This window comes from Ambystoma mexicanum, chromosome 3q, assembly GCF_040938575.1.
Source record: "Ambystoma mexicanum isolate Mex_15411 chromosome 3q, UKY_AmexF1_1, whole genome shotgun sequence".
In the NCBI taxonomy this organism is placed as follows: domain Eukaryota; kingdom Metazoa; phylum Chordata; class Amphibia; order Caudata; family Ambystomatidae; genus Ambystoma; species Ambystoma mexicanum.
This window is the reverse complement of record NC_090926.1, coordinates 1,214,642,570-1,214,668,428: the sequence shown is the minus strand read 5'-3', so window position 1 is coordinate 1,214,668,428 and position 25,859 is coordinate 1,214,642,570. Positions and strand designations below refer to the sequence as shown.

Genomic DNA, 25,859 nt, shown 5'->3' with positions numbered 1-25,859 from the left:
CTTCGAACCCGAACGGTCCGAGGAGGCCGCCGGTGGAACCTGCGTCTCCTTGGGCGCTGATGCTCTCTTCGCCTTCGACGAAGAAGAGCCATGGGTTGTGTGCTTATGTGTGGTCTTGTGTGCGTCAATGTCGCCGGGGTGTTCATCCCCATAAGCAGGGCGTGAGCCGAGCCCGTCGGGGCCGGGGACAGACGACGACGCGCGTGTGCGCTCTCTAGGGGGGTTTTCGACTTCCGTAGCGGAGGTCGTGGTATCACGTTCCTCGTCACTGTCGGAGGTAGCAACGGTGGGTGCAGCGTCGGCCTTCGACATAGCGTAGGCCGCTCACCTCTTGACCCTACGGTCTTTTAGAGTCTTAGGCTTAAGAAGCCGACAAGCCGTGCAACCCTCCTCTTTGTGATCGAGGGGCAAGCAGCGGTTACACCGTGAATGCTTGTCCTTCCAAGTAAACTTGCCCTTGCAAAGCGGGCAAAACCTAAAGGGTGTCCTCTCCATAGCCGAGGCAATAAATCGTGATAACCACCCCAAGGGAAAGAAAGGGGAAAAGGAAAGGCATTCTCAGAAAAGAACCAGAGATGTCCCACGACCCCCACTCTCCCTACTGTATATGGCCTGACGAGGCCAGGCCACGTGTTCGGCAACGCCGAAGGATCTCCTCCGCTCGTCCCCTCCGTCGAAGATCTTGCTCGGCGGAGACAGCTTCACAACAGCGTCGAGGGGGGGGATCGATAAGTTCTATATTAATATAGGAAAACGACCAAAGGTCGAGGAGATGAAATCTGCAATGTCTCTCGAGGAGCTCTGCGTAAAGGCGACCAGTAGCTGGGCGGAAAAAAGCAATCTGAGGGACCTCGACGCGTGAGGGATTGTGGGTACAACGCACGTCACTATAGGGATAGTGTTTCAGACACGCCTTGTCGACGTCCCTTTTCGACTACGAAAAACAAAATGCAATACTCCGCAGTGACCACTGGATGTCGGACCTATGCACAGCATGTGATTCTAAGCAGATTAACAAACATCAGAAAGTTGAGTTACGATCATTCCCCGGCATGACAGAATTCTACCAAAGGTTTGTGGAGAACTATGCTGTCAAAGTGCTAAAGATGAGAAAGCTGTTGAGGAAAGGCATTGAGTTTGTATGGAATCAGGCTTGCGAAATGGAATTCCAAAGGATAAAGGATAAAATAGACTTAGCTCAGCCGTTAGGTTGTTTTAATACGAAGATTACTAGCGTAATTACAGTGGATGCTAGTGAGGGCGGACTGGGTGCTGTTCTTTCACAGATATGTGATGATGGCTTAGAGGAAGTGATTGCTCAAGTCTCTTTTTTGGATTGAGAGCTGCTGAAGTGTGCTACTCTGTGTTAGAGAAAGGAGCTTTTGCATGCTATTGGGCGATAGAGCGATTAAAAAGTTTTGTATGGGCAACTGATTTTGTTATTCGGACGGACCACAAACCCCCTAAAAGTGATTTTTGATAGTAAGGGTCTCACACAGGGTGGCTGGATGGGTCACTAGAATGCAATGTAATTCCAGGGAGGGAGAATATTTTAGCAGACAGTTTGTCAAGGGTAAAAGTATCCTCACATGATCCTGTGGAGAATGTTGATATGGAGATGGTGTTTGTGAATTCTGATGGGATTGTATCTAAGGAGGAGTGGCTTGAAGAGGTTAGGGAAGACTCCGTGATGAGTAGAGTGATAACATATGGGATGACTTCGGTGTGGCCTAAGAAAGTGGAATTGTTGGAAAGTGAGAGGCCATTCTGGGAAGTGAGAGAAGAGTTGTCCATCTCAGATGGTATTTTGTTTAGGTGGGAACGAGCAGTGGTTCCTGAAGGTATTCGTACCAAAGTGATTGATCTGGCTCAGAGTGGGCATATCGGTGTTTCCAAGACATAAGGTGTTTTAAGATGTGACTACTGATGGCCGGGCTTCAACAGAGATATTGAGAGACGGCTGAATGAATGTCACATGTGTGTTAAGACTGGCATGTAACGCTGACCTGATTCCCACAGAGGCGCCAACCTGTTCTGGACTGCTATGACCTCTTCTAAGGTGATGCGCAGGACTCGGAAGACGGACTGGACCGGACCCCCAAACCTCGCCTCTCTGGCCCGTAGAAGAATCCTTCTGTAGATGGAAAAGGGGATTAACTGTCTGCTGGATAATGTGTCGGATTCCCCCCCTTCCCCCTCTCACACTCCTCGAACCCCCTCCGCGATAAGGTGAGAACCTTAGAGTCTGAAAGGACAAGCTCTCCATCCTGCTTCCGAAGCAGGGGCGCGTTGATTTCCAGTTACTTCACTGGATCTCGGGTTTGGTGAGTATTCAACTCCGCTTGACTTTTCCGATATGAGGCCGTAAGTATTCAGTTGCAAAAGTTCAAGCCTTAATTGTCCGTTGTCCTTTTCTCTATTTCAGATGCAGGATGAAGAATCCGCGTAGAGGAATGGATTCGCCGAAGGTAAACTCTGGTGAGTCTTTTTGATGGATGGTTCCCTTAGTGATCTTGCTTTCACCCACTAATGCGTGTGTCTTTTTCCCCTTAGGGGCCGGGGTACGGAAGTGCCAAAGCAGCGGCGCCGACCCGAGGTGAGGAAAGATTGTCCCAACAATAATCAGGTAAGTCTTAAGGTGGAAGAATCAGGCCTTCCTCAATCTGTTCCTTCGCTCACCTTTGTTTTGTCTCTTTTTCTCCTTAGGCGCTGAAAGGCGACGGATGGTGCCAATGGTCGCTGAAGAGCCCAAGGGCGCCTCGTGAAGGTGAGTGGAACGCGGCGCTGCAGCGAGCGATGCGATGCGCTTCTAAAAATAATGTCTTTTCTCAGGATCGTCGGAGTGATGGTTCCGGACTCCGGATGGAGGTAGGTAAAGTTCAATTATTCACCTTTCTCTCCTTTTCAGGTGTTCCAGGTTGCAGGCGGGCGTGGCTGGAGCCAGGATGCAGGAGCAGACACGGTGAGCGTCCAGCTGCTAGATGCAGAACAACGCAAAGCGTGAGTTGCTGTCTGGGCGTGGTTTAAATAGCCCCCAAAGTAGTTCCAGGTAAGTATTCTTCCTCAGCCACGCCCGAGTGGTAAAATAGTCCCATAGGTAAAATAGTCCCTTTCAGACCTCAAGGAGGTCTAGATCCGGCAGCATGGTCTGCATCAGGTAAGTCCATCCAAGCACTCCCATAATGAGCCTGGCGCCTATGGTGCCAGGACTGATGCCTTCTATGAGCCTGGCGCCAAAGGCGCCAGGACAATGTCCAAAGAGCCCCTATAAGGGGTTGCTGGGTCCCTCCCTGGGGACATGATGTCTGCTTTCGGGGACGTTGGGCCTGAACTGGCTTCCCGGGAGTATGCATCATGGCAAGGGTATTGAAGCAAGGAAGCAACCATTAGTAGATGTTGGTGTGCCTTCAACGGTGTGGGGTGAATTGGCCATGGACATTCTAGGTCCTGTTGATTTGGGTTATGGTAGGGGCAAGTTTGTGGTATTGGTCATTGACCTGTTCTCTAGGTTTTGTGATTTCAGGGTCGTGAGAGAAATTTCGGGGGAGAGCATGGAGATGTCCTACAAGGAATTTTTGCGAGTGAGGGTGTCCCGGAAAGTATTCTCACTGACAATGGCAAGCAATTTACCGGAGGATGCTTTCCAAATTATTTGAGAAAATGTGGGGTGAAGCATAAGAGGTCTACTTTATATCATCCTGAGACTAATGGGGTCGTCGAGAGAATGAACAGGTGTGTAATGGAGAGTATTCGCATGGGGCAGGAGTGCAGATATGACAAGATGGTGGTTATTCAAAATAGAAGGTGGGCTCTGCGCGTGGCTCTTCACACAACCACTGGGTTGTGTCCTTTCGAATTGATGAGAGGCCGCAAACCATATACTGTGGTGAGTCCTCCGTGGTTGGGGAGTAGTAGAGAGTCTGATTTGGTTGTTGATGAGGTGAGAAATATGTTGAAGAAAAAGAAGGAGAAATGAGTTATGCGCGAGAATCAAAAGAGAGGTAGAGAAGGAGTTACGTGTAGAGTGTGGTGATTGGGTGAGAATTAAAATGGGTGTTGTTAAGAGAAAAGGAGACTCCTTATATTCAGAGCCTGTGAAAGTTGTTGCTGTGTTGAAAGGAGCTGTACGAGTCATGGGTGGTCAGGTTTGGAATAAGAACAGAATTGCGGTGGTGAGAAGGGGTTGTGTGTGATCCTGATTCTTTGTATTTTTATTATATGATTTTATTATATGAAAAAGGGGAAGATGTGTTGTAATGTGACTTGATTTGAACTGGTTGATGTCACAAGGTATTATTCTCTGACCATAGTTCTGATGAGGTCAGAGTGTTCTTGTTCGTTTATGCAGCATTACAATGTTTTCAGTTGAAGATTTACTGTTGTCTCTGAATCTCTGGCTGTGCTGGGGGTCTTTATATCTTATAATCTCACAATAAAGAACAAAGGATAAGTGTACTGAAACCGACATCCTCTTTTTAACAGTTCGCTTAACCAGAAGCACTTGGATGGATTTGAATATCAGTGAGAGACCCCAAATAGGCCTCAGATTTGCTTCACCATCCCAGGAAAACTGTTTGAGATGGCCTGCTGCTGAAGGCTCTGCCCCCTGCAAATTTACTTTGCTCCCATCCTCTCCGGCAGCTGGTAGGAATACCTCACAAGACTCTCTACCCTTCATAGCTGGATGTTCTGGGTTTTATTGCCATAAAGCTTCCAGCATGCAGCTATTGGCGACCTCTTCTGGCCCTAGTGCTTAAATGTGGGCCCACTCTCTGCCGTTCCAGCACGGAAAGTCAAGTGGCTAGCTGATACTCTGCTTCTGTTCCTAGTAGGATATCTGTGATTGCTTGCTGTTGTTGTCTGTCTATATCCTTTGTTTTCTCCCTAATCAAATCTGCCCCCCCCAGCCCGTGACACCCATTTGCTGGATCCTTCTTCAGTGCTCATTCTACCCCACAGGTGAAATTTTAGCAGTAAACGACCCCAGGGATCGTGCCAATGAAGAGTTCAATGGATCTGTTTGGGAACTAGGAGCCCCTGAAGAAGATACTGCACAGCAGGCTCCAACGGAAACGAATATGAAAATGCAGTTTAGACCATCAGCGAATAGTCTACATGCTGGATCACAGGGAAATCTGACCGTATCTCAAATAATCAAACATCCAAGGACCAAAAAGTATGTACTCTTTGTGATGAATCCTATGGTGTCATCACTCCCTTCCCACCGGTGACCTCTCCCCATGTGACCAGGGGACAGCAACCGCTAGCTGATCCAGACCCTGGGGATGACTATATGAGGGAGGATCACATGGGGGGAGGCAACCATCAAGTGAGTGACACAACATCATTGTGTGAAACACGGTATCCCCACCAGTTAAGGGACCTTAGACCCCCTTCCTACAGCACTTCAAACACCATGACATAATGGCAGGCTTCCAACATGACTGGCACTCAAAGCACATGGGTAAAATACCCACCTCACTTATCCTTTGGCAGTCCGACCATTCCGCTAAAAAGTACTGGGGCGAGGAAAAATAGGAGTATCCTGAAGGAAGAATATTAGGATAGTTTTTCTGAAGTCCAACTAAGGGCTTAGTAAAACCACTCACCTGAGACAGTACAAGACTCAAATCTTAGTATAAGACTGTACCACCTGAGTATATGGTAGCGTAGACAGAGCAGCCAGGCTTATTTTAGGAGGGAGAAAGGGTTGCAGGAAAGTACATTGAACCTGCAGTATACCAAGAATTCAATAGAAACACCTAGTCTATGTATGTCTGACTATGTAGTTTTTAAAATACATAGTCAGAAGTATTATAAAAAATAACGTTTTTTTAATAAATACAAGGTCTAGTTAAGTCTTGGTGTAAGTACTGGCTATAGAGTCAAACACATTATAAGAAATACAACACAATGCGTGAAGATACATATGGGCCTCATCACAAGTGTGGCGGTAACCCTTAAATACGGCGGTAGCGCTATTACCACCGCATTTAAGGGTCCATCAAATCATGGCTTTGGCTGATTTCCCCCCAGCTTTTAGCTGGGGGTAAATCTACCAAAATGTTGTGCTCATACCGCCGGCGGGAAATCCGCTGGCGGTACGAGCGCAAAATTTCCCCATTGAGCCCAATGGGGAATGGGGAATGGGGCATTCCTGAATGGGCTCAATGGGGAATTCCCGTTCCGCCAAAACCGTGATCCAGCGCTTATAGCGCCGGTGGGTTTGGCGGTAGGGCAGATAACGCCAGCGCTTTTAGCGCCGGCGTTACCGCCCAACTCGTGATGAGGCCCCATAGACTAAAGCATAAACCTTCTTCAGAATACATAACAGTCATTTAAGGAAGTCAAACATTATCATACACATTTCGTATAAGCCACACCTATTCATGGGGGTAAAAACCATGAGTTACTTTTAGATTACTTTCTGTAATACAAGGGTAGTAGAACCTGTCAGTTATGCAGTGACATTCAGCAAAGACATCACATAATCAACCAACCCTGTTACCAGCATACTTTTCTGAATAGTGGAACACAAATTCAAGTAACAGTATATACCTTTAACTACATTTATGTTAACATACAGGTATACTAGGCGAGTAAGACCTTTTGGTGTAATATACTATTACAGTTGCTTTTCAACTCAGTGTAACACAGTGTAAGATAAGCAAGAACTGTTTAGACTAATTTAGGATGCACCAGGCAGGCCAAGGTCAGCTACACCTAAAGAACTCTTAGAATGGAAGACAACTATTCTAGGCAGGTAAAACCTAATGTAATATACTATCACAGTTGCTTTTCAGATCAGTGGAACACAGATTGAGGTAAGCAATAACTAACTTATTTTAGGATGGCACACAGCTAACACAAGGTAAATAAAACCTATATACTTTTTAAAGGAGCTACCAGCAACTTAAAAGGTAAGTATAACCTAAGGCAGAATTATTCTAGACAGGCTAATAGCAAGTCAGGGGAAGCAAGACCCAATTGGGGCACTCATACATTTGTATCCTAACAGGAACAGTAAAGTGAAGCCAACAGCATTACATTTGGGGAAGAGGTACAACCAATTCACAGATGAGTAAATTAACCTTATATTCCCTTTTCAGAATGGCACAACACACATTCAAAGTAATTAAGAACTTGTGTAACTGTCCACTCTCAGAGTTACAGTTACCAACTAACTCATTCACAAATAAGTACACTTTTAAACACTTGTTCCCTTTTCTAGGCAACTGGGCAAATAATTAGAAAGTCTTTCCATTATTCTTGGGGCATTCTGAGCGTTCTCAGTGGAAGAAGGGGGGAACTAGATCCAACAGACAGTTGAGGAAGGCACAGAAGTAGCAAAAGTTGGAGTTCGTAAGGAAGACTGGTCAAACAAGTAAGTATTTCACTTTAGAGTTGGTGAGGGTCCAGTGACTTCTGAGATTCCAGCAGTGGGCCTGGGTGAACAGGATAAGAGGACTCCCAAACACAAGAACACCCCAAAGCTTTACAGAAATCACAAAGGCTTAAGGTAAGTAAATACCTCAGTCAGCACAGTACCTCAGCAAAAAGGAAGAGGTTGCAATGAGGGAGACGTCAGGATCTGCAGCCAAAAACCTGATTGTTGAAAGACACTGGAAGGGCTTCTGCAGCAGGGATCAACAGAGAAGCTCAAGGCAAGAGTATCTTGCCGGCTGGATGCTGCACTGTGGTTTTGGCACCCTTTTCAGGAGCCAGAAGAAGGAGACTGAATATTGCTGGTTGGATTCTCATCACTTGCCAGATCCAGCACTCTGGTGAGGGGACTTTTCAGACTCGATTCAAGTCTCTGGGGGTCCAGCACGATGCCACCAAAGTTTCAGATTCGGAATTTGAAAGACCACGCACTGCACAATGATTTTCGGTCCCAGGATATTGGGGTACTGTAGCCCTGCAAGGTCGCAGCATGACGTGGGATGGCTCAAAATGCAGGTCTTCTTGAGTCTAGTGGATCTCACCAGGCTCTGGGTCGTTGTTAACGGAGCCCCCAGGTCGCTTGGAAGGAAGGGTAACAGCATGTTCCGGTTACACAGCAGGATCTCTGGTCGCTGGAAATCATCTCAGCTGTGTTTTCTTCATCTTCCTCTTCTGATTCAGGTACAGCTGTCAACTTCCTCTTCCGCTTCCAGGTTCAAACCTTTATGCAGGAACCCAGCCAATCAAATAGACTTGCAACATTCAAACTTGGGGGGGTTGGCAGTCCTCTCAGGACAGCTAGCCTCCCAGCTTGGACTGGATTCTCGCAGTCAGGCTGGAAGACAAAGGGCTGCAGAGATTTGGACTCCTTCCTCACTTTCTGCCTTCACAGACACTCTGGAGCCTGGGCGGGCCTGACTGTGGTCTCCTGTCGAAGATAGAAATCACACAAAGGACTTTCCCACCGTGGAGGTCAGGGAAAGGATCAAGAAAGGACTAGGACCACTAAAATGGCAAAATCAGAAGACAGTGGCCATTTTGGTCAAATGGGCACCTTTGGGTACCTTTACTGCAGCTTTGGAAACAGCCTGCGGTAAAGGTGCACTGAATTAGGAAAAAGATTCATTGCCAACAGCCATTAAAGGTAAGCCTGCCCCTGTAACAGAAATGTTACCGTTAAAATGAGAAAGTGGATACATTGTATCACCCCAGCACTCCACATAAGGTGGGGTGTGCTGGTTTCGCCTAACAAAGTGTAAAAGTGATCCAACGATCCTTCCTACCCTTGGGAACCGTAGTTCTCACAAGGTTAGCCTGAGAAAGCCAGAGAAAGTTAAAAGGGGAGCCCCTATGGCAATCCAGTAACAATAGTCACTTACTGCTAAAAAGTTGTCAAGGAGAATTACTTTTAAAAGACACTATGGAGAGTCTTAAAAATGACACCCATAAAAACAGCAAAAGATTCTGTGAGTGTGGAAAAAGGTTCCCACTCACTGAGGTATAGGGAAAACATAATCCACCAGTAACGAAAAATGGTCTGGGATTGACAGAGGTCAGGAGGATTTATCATTGCAATGAAAATCTTACCTAACAAAGATCACTTTCCCAGGACTGTGACGAAGAAGATCCCCAATAACTGACAAGAGTTATAAGATCAGTTTAGTTTAGTTTAGTTTATTTATTTACAGAGCGCACCGAGCCCTTAGGCAACTGGGCGCTGAGCTTGCATGTTACAGAAAGTACAGGCATGTTATAAGAAACAATAAAATACAGCATTTTTAAATATACATTATGTGGATGTAAAGTGGTAAAAAATGGAGGAATGAGGATCACACACAGGAATCGCATACATCAGTCTAGTCTTTCCCCAAATCCTATAGGCCAGAGCCAGTATAAAAGCAAGGAAAGACTCAGGAAGTGTGAGAGAGACACTCCCTGGAGGACATGGCTGCAGGCTTTGTGTGGCAGAAGAGAAAGAACTGTGGACTGCTGTTTCCAGTCTACATCCCACGCCCCAAGAAAGAAGGGCAACCCCTTGGCATTAACATAGTGCCACAGCCCAAAGGAAAGTGAAGTCTACTGTAGATTTTCTTTGATGCCACTTATAAAATTCTACAAAGGTAAAATCGTTCCTGCACTTTCTATACGGGATGCAAAGTACACCCTATGCTAGGACCATAAACTGGGATTTATATGAGGGTCAAATTTGGAAAACCTTATCTCTACCTCAGTCTTTATCCATCTCGAGGCTGAGATATGAATTAGGTCTACATTCACTTCAATCCCAATTTCAATGGAAAATATTGGCTGCTTACCGCCTACTTTTGATACCTCCTGATAAACCTCTGTATGTAGATATTAGCGAGTACGCACGCATGTGAAAGAACTGTTATCTAATATCTGTGACGACGCAGAAAAAATTCTACAAGAATGCGAATGTACATCACAAACCTTAATAGAAAATCCTGATAAGGCCAAACAAGCTCTTTTCCGTTCAGATTGGATCAAAACTAGAGCGCAGATTATGAATCAAAAAAACATCAAAAACTTTGGCTTATGTGAAAAAGTAAGCTCTTATGTTTTACCATATATTAGAACATTTCCAAAGCATGTATGGCGTAATGAGTTATTAAGAGTCTATAATGAGACCAACCGCATCTGTCAAAAATTAGAGTACTCTGCCGGTGAATCTATATTGATTCATTTATACAATTGCCGCTTTAAGTTTTATGTGTAGGATTAATTCAAGTCATATACTGTTTGCAGACAATATCATTTTCCTCTTTTTCTTGCTACTTTCTTTTTAATTTGTTTTTACAGAATGTTTTTCTTTTGAATTTGTTCTTTATTTTTTTACTTTTTTTGATCACTTATTTGAACTTTTGTAAATGAAATTAATGAAAATGTGTAAAAATGCCTTTTTGTGACTAAAAGCAAAATAAAAATAATAATAAACTTTCAAATTTGTAAATCTATACAAAATACAGGTAAGAAAAGCCCTGTCAGAATAGTATATCATGCAGATGGAAGCGAAATAAACAGCTGACGTCTGAAAAGCCCTGGCATGATAGTATACCAGGCAAATACAGATTGCAAGGGTTGGCTTGAATGAAAAGATCTGGCAGGAGAGTATACCAGGCAATTGCAAGTATGTTCATAAAGGAAAACCCTGGCAGGAGAGTTTACCAGGTGGATACAAGTTTTAGTGTCTAAGAGAACGACAAGCTAAGAAGTCCTGATACAGGTAAATCAGGAAAAGGTTGCGAAAATCCAAGAGAGGACACGAAAAATCTGTCAGGAGAGTACACCAGGTGTCCTAACAAGGCGAAGATTAAAACAAATTTATTTTCTTCTAGTGTCTTATTGAACAATTGAGATTCAAGGAACTAACATTCCTAAAGACAAACAATGAAGAAGAGAAATCCAGGGGAAGGAAACCACCCTCTGGAACCAGGAGCTCTATTATTTTTGAACATTTGCGTTAAAGTTACATATTTCCTTTTTGAACATTTATTCACCACTAAAGGGCAAAGACATTATCCTTTTTCACCTTAGAGTTGTTTTATTAGAATGTAAGGGCAGAATAGTACTTTGGAAACAGGATGCTTTATTTTGGACATTTTGACCACTGAGAGATCCTTAGTTTTGGTTTTAGGAAGGGAAACACCTCTAGAGCAGAGACAGAGAAGCCTCTCCCCCACACCTTTTTATTTTAATAAAAGTCTATGACTAAAATTATGAACCCCCTGTGTTCGACTCTCATTCCTGGCTCTTCATATCATGGTGTTTGCTCCCTAAAGTCGGTTCCATGAAGGCTAGACAGATCGGGAAGTAAGAGGCTTATTTTTCCAAGTGTGGTTTACAAGATGCCACTTTGCAGCGACTTGAAGACCAAAAACAACTCAGTGACCAAAAAAGACAAAGAATGTCCTTCCTTGAAGAGAGCCCCTCAAGCCAGAAGCAAAAGTTCTATGTTGTAATTCACAAAAAATAGAATACTAATTACAAAAATAATTGATCTGATAAAAGACACATATAGACAATATAGGATATCTATAATTTAAGCTCAGAGACTTTTGTTAAAGTTTTGTACATTTGAAAACCCATCAGTTGAACATGTATACAATCCTTATTCTTTTCGTAATCAATGTTAAAACCTAAAGCTATTTTCTGCATGTTCTACTCACAGTGATATAATCGTTCAATTCAAGAGATTCTAAAAATGGAATAGTAGGTATTCTAACTGAGGCTCTGTTTGTACACAATATATGTTGCCATGTTACACCAATTGAAATGTTTTTATACTCCTTAAACAGCTGTTTAAAATAATCATTACGCCTTTGTGATAGAGATACACATTGAACTACCAGATGCTGCAAAGTCCCCCCAACCAGCTTCCTAGAATTGAAGTACATGTCAAAGCATTCTGTCCGCCCGTAGAACGTCATTAGAGGGGACGGTGGGCCTGCGTATGGAGGAAAGGGGACTATGGATTAGGAGTATGGTAGTCACTGGTAGTCACTACAGTGAGTAATTTTGTCATACTCCTATGTCCCGTCCCCTTTCCTCCATACTTGTGGGATATTCCCAAGCACTAACCATAGGCATTACGGGTGGATGTAAATTTACTTTATTGGAATAACTTGAATCTTATAGGCCTCAGAAATACATGAGGCTATCCAGTGGGAGATGGATGCCTTTGAAGCTGGTTTCCCTTTTGGGTCCCCAAAAGTAACAAAGAGTTGTGAGGAGCTTCCGAGTTCACACGCTCTATCGAGTTAAAACATCACGGCTCGTCTGACATCTAGCAGAACTCTCTCGGCATCAGAGGCCGGTTTTGAGAAGAAGACTGGTAAGGAGATAGACTGTTTCAAATGGAAATCAGTTACCACCTTAGGAAGGAAGGATGAGTGCGAAGCACAAACTTGTTTTTGTGGAAAGTGAGGAACGGATGTTCCACAGAAAGAGTTTGGAGCTTGTTTACTCGCCTTGCAGATGTTATTGCAATCCGAAAAGCAACTTTCCAAGAAAGGTACTTAAGATCGGTAGTGGGCATGAGTTCAAAAGGCTAATGGCATAAAGCAGTGAGGACTACATTTAGATCCCATTTGGGATGAGGAGTCCGAACCGGCGGGAAGAGATGAAGAAGCCCCACAATGTGTCTCTTGATGACTGGATTAGCCAATGAAAAGAACAGCTTTCTGTAGACAGGTAGGCCGCAATGGCAGACAAATAAGTTGTGCATGACAGGATATGTATGCCAGAGGCTGCCAGGTCAGATACGAAAGACAAAACAGTGTTGATAGAAGCATGCCTGGGATCGAGCTCTTTGGGGAAACACCAATGGCAAAAACGAAGCCACTTGCTCCTGTATTAAGCCCTTGTGAAAGGTTTCCTGGCTGCTTGGATTATGCGCATGTTGTCCTTGGACAGATTGAACTGCGCTAAAGATCGGAACTCAGGCACCAGGCTGCCAAGCTGAACGATTGTGGGGAGGGGTGCAAGAGCTGGTGATTGCTCTGGTGAAGAAGGTCTGGAATTTGCAGCAACCTCATCGGGGGAAGAATCGACAGGTGCTTCAGTTCCGAAAACCAACCAAAACCTGGTTGGCCACCAAGGGGCCATGAAGAGGAGAGTGCAGATTGACGAGCTCCTGAGCTTGCAGAGGACAGTCCTTAGGGACTGCTGAAAAATTAGCCCCAAGAAGGGGACCCTCAGTGGAGACGGTACTGGAAGGCATATGGTCCGTGACCGGCTTCTTTGCCCCATCAGCAGAACTGGTATCACCACAAGCCTGAGCGTGGGAAGGCTGAGAGCCGCGCCCTACAGCCCGGACTCCCTGAATCCTGCCGGTGTTTAGAATAGCCCCAAGAAGGGGAACCTTGAGGTTAACCCGGTACGTTTAGCCACCTTTGGAGGAGCCTCGACCCGAAACTTGGTGCAATTAGTTTCCGATGTGGAAACCTCAGGGTGAACCCCAGTACCATAGCCACAGAAGAACTGGGCCCAACTTTAACCGCTAAACGTAGAACCTCGGAAGAAGAACCGGTTTTGGCAGCCCCCCTGCGGGGGTCTTCGGAGGAAGATCCGGTACACCTGTTAGGCCCTTGCAGGACACCTCAGGGATATCCCTGGTAGTAGAGCTACTTGAGCCCTTCCCGGACCTGAAAGACCCCGGGAAGGAGTACCCCGGCCAGGGTGCCCTGAAAAGGAAAGAACATACCAGCCGATTCCTTTTTTCGTCAATGAAGAGCTGTAAGTGAGGTGGAGTAACGTGCTGAAACACCTCCTCCCACCTGACAAGTCGACGCTGGAGTGCACGGACGGAGAGGGAGTTGCAACAGAAGCACAAGTCCCAACGGTGTTCCGGGCATAAACACTCCAGGAAAAGAGAGTGGGGAACAGCCCTTGCGAAACGATCTTCACAGGAAGAAGAGGACACGAATCCCAGACGCTGCGGCATAGATGGAGGACAAGATTACCGTGCAACCGGAGCAGGAATGAAGGACAAGGAAACAAAAAGAAAAATTTCCAGTGATGCAAGTGTGTCCGACCCCGACCGCTCGGAGAAGAGGACTGAAGGGGGATGTGTGGGGCGGAGCTCAGGAAGGCAGAGTTACGGTAACAACGCTGGTGGCCCTGCATAAAAATAAAAGGACAACAAATTACATTCTTGATGCTTTTTTTCCAAAAGTGCTCAGGTCCCGTCCCGAAGGACTTAATGTTCCACAAGTATGGAGGAAAGGGGATGGGACGTAGGAGTAAGAAAAAATCCAGCAGAGATGCGAAATCCATAAACAAAAGGCATCAAATCATCAGAAGGAATGAAGAACTAAGATCATGTGGACACAAATTGGGGTGTAGCCGGCTGCGCCACCTGAGTGAACTGTGCTTTCGGTGAAATATATAGTCCTTGGTTGGTCAAAAAATGTTGTGGCCCTTTTGTTTTCAGCCACGAAGAAGTGGACATGCTAACCAGGAAATACTCGCCTTGCTTAACAGCATGTTCTGAATTTATATAAACAACAACATGGCTAACATGGCTTCTTTTGTTCAGTATTTATTACAGAGCAGTTTGTTTCTGAAAGCTATCTTTACCTTTTCTCCCACAATGCTTTTTTCTTTATCCACCTGTTTCCCCCTTTATTCGTATTGTTCACTGTTTTATGCAGTCAATAGGTTAAATAGGCCCCTTGAATAAGCAAATATCCCCATTGAGAGTATTTCCAGCAGTATGAAGGATAGATACTTACAATGGACTATCTGACAACACCTACATTAACGATTGTAACTGGGGCGGTCGGTGTCAGGTGAGCTTAAAATGGTTCACTGATTTGCCCTATTGTAAAGACATACTCCTGCACTGCATATAGGGCTTACCTCCTGCGGCGTGTCCCTTGGACAAGGTAGACGCTGTCCCCGTTCCAGGAGTTCGATGAGTCTCACCACAGTCATCTGCCCCTGTGTGGTGCCGATCATCTCGATGAATTTCTGAAAGCATGTGAACAAAAAACATAAGTGGCTTCAAACGCTGCATTGACTAGCTTGCATTCATTTTTATCGGAGCAAAAAGAGAGGAATACTTTTGATCTATTGGTCTATTAGTCCGTTTTAAATTAACTATTCCCTCCTCCCCACCCATCCATGGAAGATACAGGTATTCTTTAAGCACCACCTTTCAGTTCACGGTATATTCCCATGGGCTTAAAAATTGTATCACATCCGGACTACTGTTATCTTTATTTATTTATATAGTGCCAAGACAAACAAGCCCAGAAACCTCAGTGCGCTCACAAAAACAGACAGCACATATACCTGGACTTACGCCTGAACAGAATAGCATTTTACCAGAAGAATATTATGCAAAATGAGAACTAGTATGCAAATAAATGTGGTATTGGAATTTTATGATAAATCTGCATCGCACAGCAGCTATGAATGCTATTCCAGTGTCTTCCCACCATAACCCTATGCCATCTCTGCTTTTAGGGAACAAGGGACTTATAAATTGTTAGGAAAGATTATCTTGTCCTAGCTTTCCCTTCCATTGACATCACTGGAATCCCCAAATATTTGGTATTGTTTGACTCCTGACCTTTTAAGAGTAAGTAAAGACCTTTTTCTTCCTTTAGCTCATCTGTTTTAGGGGCTCTGTGCCCCAAAAGCTACAAGTGCAGGGGAACAGGGACTCTGTCCCCCTTTGTGAGATCCTTGTTGTTTTAATGCTGCAAACATGGCCTTACAGTGAAGTGCGGCAGGGTACTTTTCATTTTGTAACATTTTTGTCACTTTCATGATGCGTCTAAAATGGGTGGGTTGCAACAAGAAATTTCATGTCTGTTTTGTCTTTTTCACGCATGCACTTTTGCATTTTACTGCATAAAGCCTTTTCAAATACCATATATGCAAAATGGCAGTGCCACATATTTTCACCCGGTCCTTTGGACCACCTTCCCTCTCAGGTCAGGAAATATTTATTTATTTAGGCATTTGTATATCGGACCTAACCCTGAGGCAACTGGGCGCTGGTTACATAAGATTGATGGTTGCAGGATTTACATATTGTATAATTTCCCCTCACCGATGATGCCCAACAAGGCTGAAACACGTGTATGGGGTTACTGTCTCTTGTTCAGAGGAGAATTGGCTAGCATTTCGGCGCTGGGCTGTCCCTTGGCAGGACAAAGTCTGGTATGCAGGGAAATTTCTTCTCTGTGAAAGGGACAGTGAGCTAAAGACTTGGTAGAGTCTCTCCCAGGGGTTATTCACCCAAGAACAGGTCATTGGGCTGTGTTCGTGCTGGTAGAGAGACTCCCAGACCTTTGTTTTACATATTGTATAATACATAGTAAAGTTGGTGACATGCATTTGAAGGTTACGTGATATTGAAGGTTACAGAGATGGCATGTAGTATGATACCTATTGAAGTGCATTCAGAGAGTGGTGAATATATATATAAAGGTTGGTGGCAGGTAGCGGTATAGGCAAATAGATACAATCTGATAGGTTATTTATATCGCATTTAATACCTAGAGGTTTCTAAGTGCAGACCCGGGGAGCAACCCTGTGTTGCTCCGTGTCATCTTTTTTCCAAGGTGAGCACGTTGCACCTGAGCTATCCTCCCGAGATAGCTGGAGTAGGTTGATCCATATAAGGAAATCCCTTTCCCAAGAAAATGCTTGACTTTCCCAAGCAAGCAGCGTTGTGGGCATTTGGCTGGACGTAGGGCTGGGACTGTCTGGTTCCAATCCACACTCTGGCCAGGGATATACCTGTTGCTGGGCAAATGTGGAGCTGCCCGTTTTAATAGTGCAGATCCTTCCCTTTGGTTGGTCAGAGGTGACCCTGGCTCAAATCTAGGAAAATAGGACTCCAATAGCCATTCTTCGAAGAGGCACTAGATGACCCTAGAGAGGACTCTAAACAAAGGCTCCACCGTCTATTGCCAGGTAAATTAGCTACCCTTTGAATAAGGACTAAATCAGGAAAGGGTTGCTTAAAGAGACGTAAGCAATCTCGAACGCCAGACTTTGACTTGCAAATCTAGCGATACGCAGAGTAAGGGAATCAGTGGGGACAATGGAATGCACCTTGAATGAAGGTAATTAAGGCTCACAAGCTGCGAGTTCAAGGATTCCCCCAACAGTTAGGTCAGGCCATTGCAGACCCACCAGAACAGGATGACGATTGCTCAATGTTGATTCCAGCAGCACAAGAGGAGCAGCCATCAGGAGCAGCAGATTGAAGGCAGAAGTTAGTGAGACCCAGGACAGGGTCAGAAGGTCCTCAGGAGCAGCTTGCTCACACTTCGGGCTTTAGAAGGCTCTTTATTGTGGTGATAGAAGGCAGGAGTAACTTATCAGCAAAGATGGGAGTATGCCAGCAAAGTCTCTAGCTTTGAGCCAGGAAGGCATTCATGAACCGGTGCACTCCAGCTCCAGGCAGGTGTAGGCCATATGCAGACCCAAGGCCAACCCTCACCTTGGAAAAGCAATGGCTGCAGAGTAAGCCTTCAGACTAGAGGAAGTCTAGAGGAGGAAGGCACCTGATCAGGCCTTCCCAGGCTTTTGAAGGCACAAGTCCAGTGCACAGTGGTTGGCTTGGCCAATGCTGGTTGTAGCAGTAGTTCTCTGGGGGAGGGCCTCGGGTGGTCCTTCGGCTTCAGATGCAAGAATCGTGACTGGTTCGAAGTCCTCAATTTATCTAGAATTCGCGCTGGGGCTATCCCAGTCCAACTTGAAAGATCTGCAGCATTCAAACAGGTGGGGGATGTCAGGTGGGGGCTGTCCACTCAGGGACAGCCTGAGATGGACAATAAAATAGATGAGACATAAAACAGGACTGATGTCATGAGGAGCAGCCACTTGAGAACACTGTACTCAAAAAGGCATTTTCACAATAAAAGATGCAAATTCGTGGTTGTGCACTAGGAAAGGGACATAAAAGGCTCCTAAAGCACTCCACTGGGGGTGGCATATGTTGCACAGTAAAAATAAAGATGAAACGTAAAAAGACATTCCAGTCAATGGGGCCATAGGAACAGACTAATGCATCCCAAACAAAATGAGGGAAGCAAGTTGGTGAGGCAACAGGTATTCACTCAATTCACAAATCACCTGGGCTCCAGACAAAAAGCAGGTATGCTTGGGGAATCCATTGAAAGCCAATGGAGAAAAGCTACAAAAACAAAATCTCTCCTAAGTGACCCTTTGCATCCTGCGAGAAGTCGATACCTGCATTTAAATGGTTGGGAGGGTTTCAGAGTTATCCTTGTGTTGTGCACATTGCCTCCATGGTGGTCCTGCTATGGCATCTTGCTGGATCTATGTGGTGTGAATGTTTTTTTCTGCCTAGTGCTTTTTCTTCCAAGGGGGCTTAGCTCCTGGTGACCAGGCTTCCTTCTGAGTTTTGCGATTGCCCTGTGGTTACTGCGGAGGTATCCTCTTTCACCGTGCCACAAAGGATCTTAGAGCAGGACTGGTCTCAGATTCAGATATGAGCCAACTGAGGGAAGCAGAACGGGAGTGAAGGCAGAGCCTAGTTGTTTTGGCAGTCTGATATATGAATACATTTCGCTCTTAAAGTGTTATGCACCTGTTTTCAGTATCGTCCAATTGCTTTGACATGCAATGCTTATGGGCTCCAGTAACCAATTGTTGAAAGTATAGGTTATAACTGGAGCTATAACACTACTACCCCTAATGTTAGGGGAGCTTGTTTTCTCCAACAAGAAACACAATCTTCCCTTAATAATTAATTCTCCTACATGCGAGCTTTGGGACTGGATATCTTCATCAAAGCATTCTTACAAGCATATTTGTCCATCTGAAATACCTTTGTACAATAGATGTATTTGTATTTTTTCCAAAGTAAAGACTTTTTAAAGTGCGTTGGATATATATGAGAATTGTTTGGAAAATAAGCCTCTGGTTTGATTGCAGCGCAGAAAAGATCCGCTGTCACATCCCCTAAAACTCTCTAAAGTGCCGACATGCATACTTCCTTAGACCAGCAATGTGCCTCAAACTGCGACCGGTATGAGAAACTACTCAAACCTACTGCATGGTACTGTTCAAACTAAGTCCTGCATTCCACAAATTATTTGTGCAATTCTGCAATATATATGGGTAAGATAAGTGAAGCTAATAGTAAGAACGGTTCTAACCCAGGAAAATGCACCTGCCATTTGTGAGGGGACAACTGCTTGTGTTTTCATCCAAATGAAACATTTTATTAAAGGACAAAAGTGCAAATTAATGCTCACTAAGCCTACTCTAACATGGAGTTCCCTACACAGACTAAGGGCTATGGGGGTTACTCCTAGCATCAACAAAACTGGCCTTCATGCTAAATAACAAAACATTCAAAGTAAAACAAACAATATAAATAATAAAATAACCAACAGCCAGTGATTTGGATGAACCTTGCTTGTCCTGGGTAGATCCCTTCACCAGGATTGCTCAAGGTGGACTCCGCCCAAATGTTGAAAAAGAAAAGCAAAGTCTTGACCCAGTTCTTGTAAGATTCTTCTGACTTGATCACTGGACTCTTCCCCAGCCTGTGCCTTTCTTTCCCTCACCATTCATCCCTCCGGTCCGACGCACTCAGCCAGCCATACCTTAGGCGCTCTCATCTCAGCAGAAATCCACATCTCCAACCCTCTCACTACACCTCTCTCCTGGTCTGACCATGCTCTCCTGTCCTGTCCCCTGGATCTCCTAGGTCCCCCAGCTAAGCCTCTGCCTACACTGCCAGTCCTCTTCTCCTTCATTCGATCGTTGAAGAAAGTATCAGTTGCTGCTTTTGTTACCACATTCATTCCTCCTCCCATCCCTGTCATGGATTCCCACACGGACTCTGCCCTTGCTAATCGTCACCTCTCTATCACCAACACTCTGGACAATGATGATCCGCATGAAGCCTGCCTACAAGCGCAACACCTGGCATGACTCCGACCTAGTCTCTCTGAAACCCAAGTGCAGAGTTGCTGAGCGGAAGGGGCTGACAACAGGCATATCCTCTGATAGACAAGTCCTTTCTATGTAGGTCTCCTCCAAACAGGTGCTCTCCTACTCCTCCAAACCTATCAAGGACAAAATTGCCTCCCTTGCATCAGCCTTGGCCGATTTCTGTAATCACTCCTTTGCACTGGCTCCGTTCCACTACCCCTCAAGCACTGGGCCCTTTTCTCTCCCCTATCACACTCACCACCTGCGGTGTCCCTCAAGACTCTATCCTCTCGCTGTGGCTCTTCAACATCTACCTTGGCCCTCTTGCCCACCTGATCTCCTTCTCCTCACTTCCAGTTCTATGCAGACAACACGCAGCTCTCCTTTAAGCTTCCCTCTACTTCTTCCTCTTCCTCCTCGCTCATCCACGACTGAATGCTATTCAGGCATGGTGTGCTGCCAACTATCTCTGCCTTAATGAAGTAAGACTGAGATCCTTCTCATTGGGACCCCAGCTCCCTCCTTCCCTCCTAGCCTCTGGCCGCCCTCTATGGGTGCCTTCACCTGACTCTCTTGTGAGTCAAAAAACTGTGGTGTCACCTTTGACTCCTCTCACTCCTTCTCTCCTCACATCACAGGCCTTGCCAAGAGGTCCCACTATCAGCTGCACCTCCTCAGAGGCATTCTCCCTTTCCTCGCCTTCTCCCAGAAACTCAATGGGCCTCATCATGAGTTGGGCGGTAGGCCTTAAATGCAGCGGTAACGCCATTACCGCCACATTTAAGGGCTGGCCCAATCATGAGTCTGGCGTAAATGGAAGTTTTACCTCAAGCATTTTGCTGGTGGTAAAAATATCCATTGTTGGCACTAATAGCGCCATCGTCAACCCATTGGGTCCAATGGAACCAATGGGAATGGGGACTTACTGCCCCCACCCCTATGCAACTCGGGATCCAGTGTTAATTGCGCCGGATCCAGTTGCTGTTACTAATAGTGTTGGGTGGTATCCCCGCGTAATTAGTGCTGGGATACTGCCAAACTTGTGATGAGAACCACTGTCTCCAGAGCTCTCTAGTCCTCTGGTCCTCTCTAGGATGGTCGACTTCTAGCTTCTTCCTCAATCTTCCTTTATCCTCCATTCGCCCCCTTCAACTACTCCAGAATAGGACTGCAAGACTTATCCTTGGCCTCAAGCCCAGCGACTGCATCTCTCCAACCCTAAAATCTCTCTACTGGCTCCCAGTGCTGCTAGGATCAAGCTGAAGACCCTCTGCATCATCCACAAGGCTTTCTGGAGACTGGGAACCTGCTACATCCAACTCTCTCTCCCTAAATACTTTCCTGTTAGAGCCTTTCGGTCTTCTAGCTCCAACTTTCTGCAGATCAGACGCTTCTCTAAGCAGAGAGTGAGGGATAGATCTCTCCCCTCCGCAGGAGCCTCCCTCTGGAATGGACCTCCTTTAGTTCTGGAAGCTCTTCAAGACCCTCCTCTTCTCTTCTTCCTTCCCTCTCCCCCCAATAACCCTTACTGCCGCAGTGACTGGCTGCCAGGTTCCCTCTGAGTTTTACACGGCACCAGGCACCCCCCACCCAGTCCATCCTCCCTCCTCTCACTTAGCCTGTGGAGCCTCACCCCCTGTAATCCCTGGCACTTGCCCTCCTGACCTTCCCTTAGCACTCGCCTAGACCCTGTGGCCCTCTTCCTCCCCCCATCCTCCAGCCCCCCCTTTCACTTGCATTACCTACTCTTTACCCTGTACTTCCATTCCCACCCTAGCACTTCGCATTTGCGCAGACTGGTACTCTCCCCCGCCCTCTCACTTGTTGTTCCTGCACTTGTAGGATCCGAATGTCACAAGGCTTAGTAGGACCATTATTGTTATTTCTCCCTTGTCCCCCCACACCTTATTGTCTTGTGGCGCCTTGTTTGTTTGTCTATTTATTTATAGCGCGCGCCAGACCCGAAGGTATCCGGGCGCGTGTGCAAGAATACGTTAAGCTTATGAGTTACAGTTACACATTTCAAGTAGTTACAAGATACATTGTAGGTTACACTACAGTTTGTACATGGATAATATACAGTTTGTGCACAGGGTAATATACAGTTTGTGCGCATGGTAAAATACAGAGTTATTTACACAGGTATAAGTGCATGGAGATGAATACACAGTACGTTGGGTACGAAACAGGTGAAGTAGGCTCTGGTGGAGGGGCATGTAGGTATGCGTTCACTCCAGGTTAACAGGTGGGTCAGGTGAGGGTAGTCTTGGTGTCGGTCAGTTACAAGTCATTTTCTTTGAACCATTTAATACAGTTGTGTCTAAAGTGTAGGTAGGATTGGTCAGACCTTAGCGATGTAGGGAGGGAATTCCACAGCTGGGCTGCTTTGACAGGGAAACTGTTACCTCTGGCCGTGCTCAGTTTGAAGGGAGGCACTACTAGCTGGTTGGTGTATGCTACTCTGGTGGGTCTATTGGAAGTTTTTCTTTGGAACCTTTCTGTTAGGTATTTAGGGGCTAAGTCATTAATACTTTTGTAAGTTAGTGAGACAGTTTTGAGTTTAATTATGTCCATGGTGGAGAGCTAGTTGGAGTGTCTTCTAATGTTTGAGATGTGCTCTCTTTTTGGGATTCCTAAGGCGGCTCTAAGGGCATTGTTTTGCAGGGTCTGGATTTTTTGTTCGGTCCTATATATAGTGTGTTGCAATAGACCAGTTTGGATAGTACCAAAGCCCTTGATAAGGTGAGGCAGTTGGTTGTGGACAGGAATGGTTTAGCTGCTCTGATCAACTTGCAGGTGTATGTGGTACTGGAGGCCATCGCACTCACTTGCCTTGATAGAGAGAGACAGGAGTCAAGGTAGAAGCCTGGAGTTTTTACCTCTTTAGCTAATTTAATGGTGTTGCCATCTATGACAAATGATGAGTAGTTATCGTTCAGTTTTTTAATATTTTGAGTATTCCCCATTATGATGATTTCCGTTTTGTCATCATTCAGGCATAGACCATGGCAGGCCATCCATGCCTGAATGATGAGGTATATCCTATTCACCAAGACCAAATCCTGTTCATAATCCCCCGAAAGTGGGATGAGAATCTGAGTGTCATCTGCGTAGTTAGTGTAGGTGACACCCAGAAGGTCCAGATTGTCGAACAGGGGCTTCGTGAAGATGTTATACATAGTGGGGGAGACACAGGAGCCCTGGGGGACGCCACATCTGATGGATACAGAGTCAGCTGCTGCAGAAGTACAGAAAACCCTCATGGTTCTACCACTTAAGAATGACTTGATACAGGCAATGGCGTGTGTGGAGAAGTGGGCTGCAGATTCCAGGTGGGTATATCTGATCAACAAAATCAAAGGCCGCTGAGAGATCTAGTAGGAGGAGTAATGCTGTTTTACCATGGTCTCTCAGCTCATCGATCTGGGTTTTGAGATCGATGAGCGCGGTTTCTGTACCGTGCTGAGGTCTGAAACCTGATTGTCTGGTGCCTAATAGTTGATGCAATTCCAGGTGTTCTTGGATCTGTAGATACGCCACTCTAGTATTTTTAACAGAAATGGCACCGTTGTAATTGGCCTATAGTTAGTCGGGATGGATGGATCCAAAGTTGGCTTTTTAAGGAGGGGTAGGACCCAGGATTGTTTGAGGTTGTCTGGTATCATGCATGAAGCAAAGGAGCATTAATGACTTTAGAAATAAATGGGGAAAGGTCTCTAGCCACATCTTTTATCAGTTGGGCAGGACATATGTCGCCAAGACAGTTAGGTTTGAGTGAGAACATTATCTTTTCGATCTCTGAGATAGTCACTTTGTTGAAGTTGAATTTTTGTTCTGGTCTAGTGACATTGGGTAGTTTATCTCTTTGAATGGTTGAGGGTGGGATATTTTGTTTTTTTTTCTCAATTTTAGTCTGAAGTGTGGCTATTTTATCGTTTAACGCTTTTTGGATGTTGGAACACCACATTTTATTTTTGTCACAGTTGTCCGGAGCCGGGATAGGGTTTTCTAATTCCTTTAATATGGTGAATAGCTCTTTGGTTCCGGATTTAGCCTGCAGTATTCTGCTGTTAAAATTCTCTTTTTTTGCTTTCCTTATTTCATTTTAGTAAGTCTTAGAGGCATTGATGAGAGCTGCTTTGTTAGTCTCGGATGGAGTTAGTCGCCAGGCAGATTCGCATTTGCGTCTTTCAATCCTTAGGGATTTGAGGTGGGGGGTGCACCAAGTGTTTAAATGTGCTTTGGGGTTACTTTTTCTCATTTTCAGAGGGGCGATAGTGTCCAAGGCTATGGCCATAGTTGAGTTAAATTAATTCACAAGGTCTGAAGGATTTAGTGATTCAGGTAAGGTGTTTAGAGTTGGGAGGATAAGTGGAAGCAGTTTGTCCGTGGTTATGTTTTTTTTATTTCTTGTCGGTAGGGGTGGAGCCAGTGGATTTTCCTTGGGTTGGGTGGTGTTTTCATTTATCTGGAAGGTTATTAGCACGTGGTCTGTCCAAATTTGTGGGCTGACATCAGTAATGGATACATTACAGTTGTGGGTGGCTACCCAGTCGAGTGTTCGACCTATATTGTGGGTAAGTTGTGATATTCTTTGGGTAAATCCTAATTCTGCAATGACATTGGCAATATTTGTTGCTTGTGGGTCTTTGTGGTCGTTGAAGCCTAGGTTCAGATCTCCCAGAAGGATGGCTTGCGATGAGTTTGTTAAATTGTTTGAAAGGATGATCGAGATATCCTCCTCAAAGGTTCCGATGGGACCTGGTTGCCTGTAGATGAGGTGTATTTAATGGATTGAGAGGATGAGGTTAGGAGTTTGGCAGTTAAGGATTCGCAGGATTTGGTATTTGATGGTGTTTCTATTTTTAGGGTGAGATTATTTTTAACTATAACGGCAAGGCCGCCTCGAGAATTAGTTCTGTCTTCTCTGAGAATGTTGTAATTTGGGGGCACGGCAAGCATTAGGGCAGGTCCTACTGCTTGGTGGAGCCAGGATTCCGTTATGGCTAGGAGGTCATAATCACCTGTTTGGATAAGATCAGCAATTTCAGAAGCATGTGCTATTAATGACCTGGCATTAATGAGGGCCCCCTTCAGAGGGGTGTAAGGTTTAGGTGACACAGCTGCATGAGTTTTGGCCTGATTTTTTTTGTTAGTTAACTTGTTACTTAGTTTACGGTGAACGTTAGCAGGACTGTTCAGGTGGGAGTTACTTTTAGTGGGTGAGGTGATTAGTTTAATGGCATTGAGTTGGGAATTCCTTCTATTGCTGAATTCTGTGACTAGTCTGGCTGGTGGTTTGTAGATTTTAGGTAGTCTTGAACGTAGTTTAGCATTTCTACTTAAGGTGTCACATGGGATGTTTGTTACAGAATGGTAAGGGATGGGTAACTTTGTGGGCTGAGGGTCAGTCTCTAGGGTGAGGGTCAGTAGGCGCTCCTCATGGTTCGTTGATACAGTGGGCATAGATTGCAGTAGGAGATTTGTTGTCATTATAGACCAGCAGGTGTTGAGATAGAGGAAGGTAGGGGTCATCCTATCCTAAAGATGATTATCTATGTCTGGTAAGGGGGCCACAATTATGTTTAGGTGTTCACAGATATGAAATAGTCCTTATAGTTTTTGGCCATATAGTGGTACTACTCTCAGTGTGGGTGAGCAATCCTGGCTATGACTGTCAGGTGGCACTAGAAGTGGAGGCCAAATGCAAAAAGCAACTATCATATCGCAAAGCAGATAGAGGCAGGATACAAAGTACAGCTCTCGAAGGCAATGGAAATGGAGGCTAAATGTGAAATGCAACTATCAAGTGGCAAAGCGGGTAGAGGCAGGATACAAAGTACAGCTCTCGAAGGCAATGCAAATGGGGGCAAGATACAAAATAAAACTAGCAGAAGGCAATGCAGGTGCAGGCTAGATGCAGAGTACAATTATCAACAGGCAGTGCAAATGGAAGCTAAATGTGA

General features: G+C 45.3%; 1 protein-coding gene across 2 annotated transcripts in view; it reads right to left on the bottom strand.

Annotated features, from left to right (window-relative positions):
• The window catches only part of TYK2 (tyrosine kinase 2), a 1,212,497-nt gene that overhangs the window by 35,509 nt on the left and 1,151,129 nt on the right, over positions 1-25,859 (bottom strand). For both annotated transcript variants that reach the window (XM_069604089.1, XM_069604090.1), the window contains exon 23: positions 14,824-14,934. In XM_069604089.1, the coding sequence (XP_069460190.1) occupies positions 14,824-14,934 (111 nt within the window). The remainder of the gene's footprint in view (positions 1-14,823; positions 14,935-25,859) is intronic.